Source organism: Echinops telfairi, unplaced genomic scaffold (genome assembly GCF_000313985.2).
Source record: "Echinops telfairi isolate 266 unplaced genomic scaffold, ASM31398v2 ScPeMD7_1713;HRSCAF=2227, whole genome shotgun sequence".
NCBI classification, from domain to species: Eukaryota; Metazoa; Chordata; class Mammalia; order Afrosoricida; family Tenrecidae; genus Echinops; species Echinops telfairi.
The window spans coordinates 19,776,744-19,785,707 of NW_022105611.1; the positions used below are offsets into that span (position 1 = coordinate 19,776,744).

The window sequence follows — 8,964 nt, forward strand, 5'->3', positions numbered from 1 at the left end:
CCCGCTTTGTCTTCAGCGGTTGTGTCAGGAAGGTGAGCATCATAGAATGCCAATTTACTAGAAGAAAGTATTCTTGTGTTGAGGGAGTACTTGAAGCACTTCAACTTTTATGGAGTATTCTGAACAGATGAGTAACGAGATCTGACTTTGGATTTTTAAAACATTTCTCTGGCTGCTATGCTGAAAACAGCGTAGGAAGCAGGACTGTCAGAGCAGTGAGAACACTCAGAAGGCTCTTACTAGCCTGGTGCGAGAGATGGTGGTGGCTTGTAACCAAGTGGTAGCAATAGGAATGCGAAGTGGTTTGATGCTGGACATATTTTGAACAATCTGAAACATTTAGGGGTTAACAACCCTAATAATTCCTTACCTTGACCCTGCCTTTAGACCAATAATACATAAAATTCTAGTGATTTTCATTGACTCTTTAAGATTTGCAGTATTTAACTGTTTTACCTTAAAAGTAACTTAAGGGCAGAGATTTGAGTTTTAATATTTCTTTTTCTTTTTAATATTTCTTTATAATGGTTAATCAGATTATAAGCAATCTAGAAAATAAAATGAGTACATAGATGCACTGTGAAGTTCTATAAAGCAACATACAATTAGTTATCAAATGAGTGCTGCAGATGGTATGTATTATGGTCCCACACCTGGAATCACAATACCATACTCAGCACATTTTTTATATTCCAATGAAAAATAAAGCATCTCTAAACTATTTCCTACCAATCAGTTACAAAAAGGAGTTGCTCTAGCTGCCGCTACCCTCTGATGTTAATTGGCTATATGGCCAATTCACTTTTAAACACTAACCTATGATATAAATTTAGGAGAACCAACAGTCAGTACCACGCTCCGTCTCTAATTTGGGTGATGCATGCATTTGCAACCCAGCTTTCACCCTTGCTTCAGTCAAAGAACTAACACAGCAATGAGACAATGCAGACCGTCTTTTTTTTTTTTTTGTCTTTTACTTCACCACATACATAGATGATCTCTTCAGAGGATCCCCCCACCCCACCCTTTATTAATTGTAGAAAAAGCTATCTATGTAATCCAGTTAGAACTAACAACTAATTCACACACAACTTTCTATTCTTGGGGAAACAGTTCACCTAAATCACCAGCTGGATGAGTTGCTTGTGATTTTATGGGTGACTAGCTTCTGTTTGCATTTTTTTCAGTTCTTTGTCTCTGAGGATCATTAGAGAAGTCCTTTTTCAGGAAAAACATCACCCACCACCCTTCATACCTCCTTTGTGACCTTTGAAGGTTACCACGCAGTTAGCATCTTCAGCTGACCAGATCTTCAACTGGGCATCCATTCCCCCACTTAGAACCACAATGCCTGATGGGAAAAACCTGCAACAGTTCACATCAAACACATGTCCCTCCAGTACTCTCTGGAAAAAACAAAAGAAAATTCCATGCTAGTTCTCTTGTTTATCCCTTGATATTCTCTTACTTCCCATATCTTTGATCCTCTATATGAAATATTTACATGCTATATCCACATGCAGAGTTTTAAAACTAAGGCTATCCAAAAAATCTCTTCAGCTCATCTGTTGGCCAGGCAGTATTCTGAGAGCTATTCCTGGGCTTTGGCTACAGATATTTTGGAATCAAATGCCAGGGCTCTCAGCTATCCATAGGCCTGGAGACTCTTTTCTGATCTCTTCTAAGGTCTTTTGTGTAGGATGGAGGACTCAGCCATTTGGTCAGTATAAGGATCCAGCTACTCTGTCTTGGGACAACCATCACAGGCAATTCATACTGGGATGTCTATTGCTGGCCAGGCTCCTCCAATGCTCCAACTCACTCTACTTGGAAATCACCAGGTTTGAGGATGTTCTCAGTTAACAAATGAGAGAGACCAATTATGACTCAGAGTGACCCGAAAAGATAAAGTCAAAGTGCTCCACAAGATTTCCAAGGCTAGAAATCTTTACAGAATCAGACTATCTCGTCTTTCTCTGAAGTGGTTCAAATCACTCTCAATCTTTTGTTGCAGCCCAGTGCTTACTACATTGCACCACCCAAACCCACTGCCATCGGGAGTTCGATTCCAACACTCAGCAAGAGACCCTATAAATGAGTTTCCAACACTATAACTCTTTATAGAGGCAGACAGCCTCATCTTTCTCCTGCAGAATGCCTGGTGGGATTGAACCACCAAGCTTGAAGTTGGTAGTCCAATGCCTAGCCCATGAAGCCACCAGAACTTCTTAATTGAAATATAGTGGTCCTACATTTCTAGAATTCTTTAAGCATAAAAGTATATACAAAGTCATTACTCTAAGTTCTCCATTGGAAGCCTGCCAGATCTTCATGCTCCCATCAGTGCTAGAAGACACGCCAAGGCCTCCTCCACTGGAAATGTCCAGACATGGTATCTGTTCCAAGAGAACACAACCAGGGTTTCAAATGATGAAATGTTCTTATTTTCTTGAAATATGTTATAAACTCCTACAAGACTTAAGACTATGCTTAACACTATCATTACCAATCTTCCAACAAGACCAGAGCCAATACATTTTACTTCTTCAAATGAAAAGATATTCCTGCAATCATCTGTAGTTTCTTTTTTTTATTATATTTTAATTCTATTTTTTCCATGAACTTCTTGAAGCCCCTGCATATGTCTTCTCTTCTTTTGTTTTTAAATCATTTTATTGGGGGCTCATACAGCTCTTATCATACTCCACACATACATCAATTGTATAAAACACATTTGTACATTCGTTACCCTCATCATTCTCAAAACATTTGCTTTCCACTTAAGCCCCTGGCATCAGCCCCTCGTTTTTGCCCTTCCCTCCCCACTCACCTCTCCCTCATGAACCCTTCTTAATTCATAAATTATTATTTTGTCATATCTTACACTGCCTGACATCTCCCTTCACTCACTTTTCTGTTGTCCATCCCCAGGGAGGAGGTTATATATAGATCCTTATAATCTGTTACCCCTTTCTACCCCAACCTCCCTCCACCCTCCGGGTATCACCACTCTCATCACTGGTCCTGCAGGATTCATCCGTCCTGGATTTCCTGTGTTTCCAGTTCCTATCTGTACAAGTGTACATCCTCTGGTCTAGCCAGATTTATAAGGCAGAATTGGGATCATGATAATGGGTGGGGAGGAAGCACTTAGGAACTAGAGAAAAATTGTATGTTTCATCGTTGCTACACTGCACCCTGACTGGCTCATCTCCTCCCCATGACCCTTCCATAAGGGGATATTCAGTTGCCTACAGATGGGCTTTGGGTCCCCACTCCGCACTCCCCTCATTCACAATGATATGATTTTTTGCTCTTTGATGCTTGATACCTCATCCCTTCAACACCTCGTGATCACACAGGCTTGTGTGCTTCTTCCATGTGGGCCTTGTTGCTTCAGAGCTAGATGGTCGCTTGTTTACCTGCAAGTCTTTAAGACCCCAGATGCTATATCTTTTGATAGCCAGGGACCATCAGCTTTCTTCACCACATTTGCTTAGGCACCCATTCGTCTTCAGTGATAGTATCAGGGAGGTGAGCCCACAATGATATGATATATTGTTCTTTGATGCCTGATGACTGATCCCTTCGACACCTTGTCATCACGCGGGCTTGTGTGCTTCTTCCATGTGGGCTTTGTTGCTTCTGAGCTAGATGGCCATTTGTTTACCTTCAAGCCTTTAAGACCCCAGATGCTATATCTTATTGATAGCTGGGCACCATGGAATGTCAGTTTAATAGAACAAAGTATTCTTGCATTGAGGGAGTACTTGAGTGGAGGCCCAATGTCCTTCTGCTACCTTAATACTAAACCTATAAATATATGCACATAGATCTATTTCCCCACCGTCATATATATATTTACTTATGTACATGCCTTTATTTAGACCTCTATAAATGCCCTATGCCTCCTAGCTCTTTCCTCTATTTCCTTTGACTTTCCTCTTGTCCGACTATCATGTTCAGCCTTCATTTGGGTTTCAGTAATTCCTCTCGGTTACATTATCCTTGATCACACCCTACCAGGCCTCCTGCACCCTCCTCACCACCGATTTGGATCACTTGTTGTTCCCTTGTCATTTGTTAACACCACTACTTTTCCCACCACCTTCCCCTCTCCCATGTCCCCCTGGAACTGTCAGTCCCATTGTTTTCTCCTCCAGATTTTTCATCCAGCCTATCTTATTTAGACAGACCTGTGGAGATAACATACACAAAAACAAGACAGAGAAAACCCAAGCAACAAAAGAAAACAACAACAAAAAGCCAATGACAAAAAAATAAAACAAAAGAACCCCACGACAGGAAAACAACAAAAAAGAAAAGCTTGTAGTTGGTTCAAGGACTGTTTGTTGGCCTTTAGGAGTATTTTCTGGTCAAGTCTGATGGGGTGTCAAGACCTGGCCCCAAAGTCTATTTTTGGTATTCCCTGGGGTCTTCGTTGCTCTGTTCCCCTTGCTGTTCTGTTGCACGCCCTTAGTGTTTTGCCTAGGTGTGGTGGGATCAGATCTGGCACAATTCCCATACTGTGTCTCCAGTGTTGTTCCCTGTAGGGCTATGGGTCAGTGAGGGATGCCATGTATCCTAGTGGGGCTGGCCATGTGGTCTTCTCTGTGGATTGGCTGCTCTGAACAGGAATATCGTCATCAATGCTTGGTGGGCCAGGATGTGCTCCACTCTCTTCTTCCCCCTTCATTTGCTCCTGTGTGCTCTGATCAGACATGTCCCTCTCCCTGAGCTCCAGCTTCAATGCTGTCCTCTGAAATAATTCTTCCGGGGGGATGAGCAGCTGTCCACATAATTGGGATTGGGGCCAGCCCCTCAGCTCCCTCCACTGGTTCCCTCTTATTTCACATAAAAACGTATCCCCATTACCACCGGACTTCAACCCGATGCTCCAAGATGTGACACAACATACCGGCATGAAGCCGGGAACGAAGAAGGAAGTATAATGAAGCTCTTCAAATGACATGTAGAAAGAGAGCATAGATTCCCATAACGTATATAATTCTATGATAAAAAGTTGTAAAACCATAATGGACTGTGAAAAGCACGTTAGAATTTTTAAAGGAAAATGCTTGGAGAGATTAAATGAAATAAACATGGTGCTGGCCTATTGTAGGCAAAAAATAAGGCAGATGTCATTGAGTTGGCTGCAACTCAGTGACCCTCGACACCAGGGAATGAACACTGCCTGCCCGGGACCTCCTGCACCACCCCACTGCTGCAGTCGCTGTCAATCCCCCTCGCTGATGCGCTCTCTCTCTCTCTCTTATTAACCTGATCTTTTTTGTTTTTATTGCTGCTCTGCTTCTTACTGCCCCTCTACTTCCCCAAACATGATGTCTTTCTCCAGGGTCTGCTTTCTCTTGATAACATGTCCAGTGCATGTGAGCCTACGTCTTGCTACCTTCTTTCCTTATACGAGGTATGCTGGCTGTACTTCTAAGGCAGATTTGCTCAGTCTTCTGGAAGTCCATGCTGTAGTCTGTATTTCTCACCAATGTTATAATTCAAAAGCTCTCTTTCAGTCTTCATTATCCATTGGCCACCTTTTACATAGATCTGAAGTAACTGAAAATACGGAGCCTTGGATCAGGTCATCTTCGTCCTCAGAATGAAGTCTTTGCTTCAGAATACTTTAAGGATGCCTTTTAAAACAAATTTGCCCAACCCAATTTATTATTTGATTTCCTGATTACTGCTACCATGGGCACTGATTATGGACCCAAGTAAAATGAAAACCCTCGACAACTTCAATCTTTTCTGCTTATGATGTTGCTCACTGGTCCAATTGTAAAGATTTTTGTTTTGTGTTGCTGTGTAATCCATAGTGAAGACTCTAGTCTTTGACCTTCATCACCAAGGATTTCAAGTCCTCTTCACTTTAAACGAGAAAGCTAGTGTCGTTTGCAAATCACAAGTTAATAAGTTTTCCTACTGATACTGTATTTTCCTTCATATAGTCCAGTTTCATGGGTTATTTTGCTCAGCATAAAGAATTAATAAGTGAAAGGTTACATGTCTGATATACATCTTTCTGATTTTAAACGACAGAGTATGTATTCCCTTGCTCTGTTAAAAAAGGACTGCCTCTTGGAGTGTGCAGGTTCCATGTGAGTACAAGTAAGGGTTCCTGGAAATATCCAGAATTTGTCCTGACGCACAAAGTCAAATCACTTTGCATAATCAATAAAACACAGGTAAATAGCATCCTGGTATTTCTGCTTTCAGCCAAGATCTATCTGATTCAGTAATGATATGACTCATTCAATGTCTTCTTCTAAACCCACCTTGAATTTCTGGTAGTTCATTGTTAATATACTTCTGCAATAGTTTTTAAATTATCGTCAGCAAAACTTTGTGTGGTATTTATTATAATTATTTGATAATTTCTGCATTCTGATGGTTCGCCTTACTTTGGAAACGGTACAAATATGGATCTCTTTTCAGTCAACTGAGCAGGTAGCTGTCTTCCACATTTGTTGGCATAGATGAATACTAAAAAAATATATCTTTTTGTTGAACCATTTGAATTGGTATTGTCAATTTCTGCAATATTGTTTTATGTCACTAGTTTCAGGGTAGCTTGGATTTCTTCCTTTAATATCATCAATTCTTTATCATAGGCTACTTCCTGAAATGACTGAAATCTGATTTATTCTTTTTCTGGTATGATTACTCTGTGTACTTTCATTGTGCACAGTTCAATATTTTATCCATAGAATCCTTCAATGTTCAAAATTGAGGCTTGAATATTTTTCTTCAGTTCTTTCAGCTTGAGAAAAGCCAGACCTGTTATTTCCTTTGGGTCTCTTAATTCTAGGTGTTGGTACATTTCAAATTAATAGTTTGTCTTCTTGTCCTGCCCTTTGGGAGCTTCTATTTATTGGTTATTACTGTTATAGGTATTAATAAGGGTTTTTACTCTCTTATACTTCCTAAACTTTTATCACTAATTATATATTTGTTTTGTAATAAGAATAAACAATAGCTATTATTTAAAATGTACCATATAACAATAAGTAAAAGACTTTCACATAATCAGTCCATGTAGCTATTTCTCACTTTTACTATCAAAAGTCTATAATAGGAGAAAAAGCTTTATCACAAAGGGCTTTGGAAATTATTTCTCAATATGCTATCCTTGGAATTTTAAGAAAATGCCCCTGTCCTGTAGGCACAGGGACCAACTTTTAAGAACAACAACCTGTTAAGAGAAAAACAGCTATTAATCTTCAATACCCAAACACTCTCAGAAGCTCTAGTGGAACATACATAAAGGTTATTTCATACAGATCCTCTCTTAAGATCACCAGAGTGGATGTTTATACAGATTCTAACCCTAGGTTTGCCATACACATCATATTTTATTAGTTTTATTACCTTATAATGCAAAAATATGAATGATACACCAGTTATGAAAATATTTATAGAGGTAGACAAGTAGATAAAATAAAAAATTGACATGCTATTATGCTTTTTTTCACTTACCAAGAAACTTACACTCAGGAATTCAGGACAGATGATCCCTTCAGGACCAGTGCTGAGAGTGGTGATACCGGGAGGGTAGAAGGAGGGTGGGGTGGAAAGGGGGAACCAATTACAAGGATCTACATATAACCTCCTCCCTGGGGGACGGACAACAGAAAAGTGGGTGAAGGGAGACGTTGGATAGTGTAAGATATGACAAAATAATAATAATTTATAAATTATCAAGGGTTCATGAAGGAGGAAGGAGGGGGGAAAATGAGGAGCTGATAACAAGGGCTCAAATAGAAAGCAACTGTTTTGAGAACAGTGATGGCAACAAATGTGCTTGACACAATGGATGGATGTATGGATTGTGACAAGAGTTGTACGAGCCCCAAATAAAATGATTTTTAAAAAAAAGATACTTACACTCTTTGAATGAATTCTGGAAAAGGAGGTATACGGTGCCAAAAACTTGGAAGATGCATTTTCCTTTAGACATGAAATATGAATGCTTTTCTAAACAAAGAGGGAAAGATAAAGTCCATCAGTTCAGTATTCCACTGTAATTAAGACCTCTTAAAAACAAAGAAACGTTAGAACTACTGGAAATTCTCACCTTTTAGGTATATTCTCTCTAACCCTCCTCCTTCCCTAGCCAGCACATTTATACCCAGTCCCCCATAGCTCAGGTGTCCTTTCACTGCAAAGGATGTAATGCAATCTTGTATCCCTTTAAGATGCCATTATTTTAAAAATCTTTTACGTTGAAATAAAATGTCCCTTAGAGTCAGATCAACAATAAGCCAAACCTGACAAACATGACTGCACTAATTCTTATAATAAAATCTAATATAAATGCATGGAATTAGCAGTAGGGCAAGGACAGGATTAGCAGAAGAGTGAATATAAAGATGTGAAGAAAGTTAACTCCAGCTCCTAAACCACGGATCTTACAGACAAATCTAAAAGTATACTTGCTGCCTACAGCAGTTACATAATCTCCTATCAACTTGAGCGAAGGGGTGGAGTCTAGCCTGTCAATCAAGTCACAGCAGCCAAAGATGCCTCTGTGTGCATGGTCTTCTCCTGAGAATTCTGGGAACTCATATCTTCATCCCTGGAGAAGGGACACACCCTCTCTGCTACACATTCCTGTTGAAAAGTCACATGGAGCCATGCTTATGGCAGCCAGGGCCCTGGAGATGCTTCCACACTGGATCCACAAGATTTTCCAACCATAGGCCTGTGATCTTCCTGTATTCAGTATTATCGCGTGTGGTGCATGAGTCTGAAGAGGAATTTATAGACTGGTACAAGACATATGGGCTAATATCAAACCTATGGACTTAATATGGACTGGGCTGGGATGTTTTCTTAATATACAATTACTCTTGATATAAAGCTCTTTCTTGGTCTGGGGGGCTGGCCCCAGTCCCAAATGCTAAGTGGATGCCTGCCCCTCCCCCCAGAAGAATTTATTTCAAAGGA

The 8,964-nt window shown here is 40.1% G+C and overlaps 1 protein-coding gene across 2 annotated transcripts in view; it reads right to left on the minus strand.

Moving 5' to 3' along the window:
- Positions 1-8,964, minus strand: part of PAAF1 (proteasomal ATPase associated factor 1) — a 45,132-nt gene that overhangs the window by 18,519 nt on the left and 17,649 nt on the right. For both annotated transcript variants that reach the window (XM_004708816.3, XM_045293122.1), the window contains 3 exons: positions 7,903-7,992; positions 2,298-2,396; positions 1,256-1,406 (listed from right to left, as the gene is read on the minus strand). In XM_004708816.3, coding sequence (XP_004708873.1) covers positions 1,256-1,406; positions 2,298-2,396; positions 7,903-7,992 — 340 coding nt within the window. The remainder of the gene's footprint in view (positions 1-1,255; positions 1,407-2,297; positions 2,397-7,902; positions 7,993-8,964) is intronic.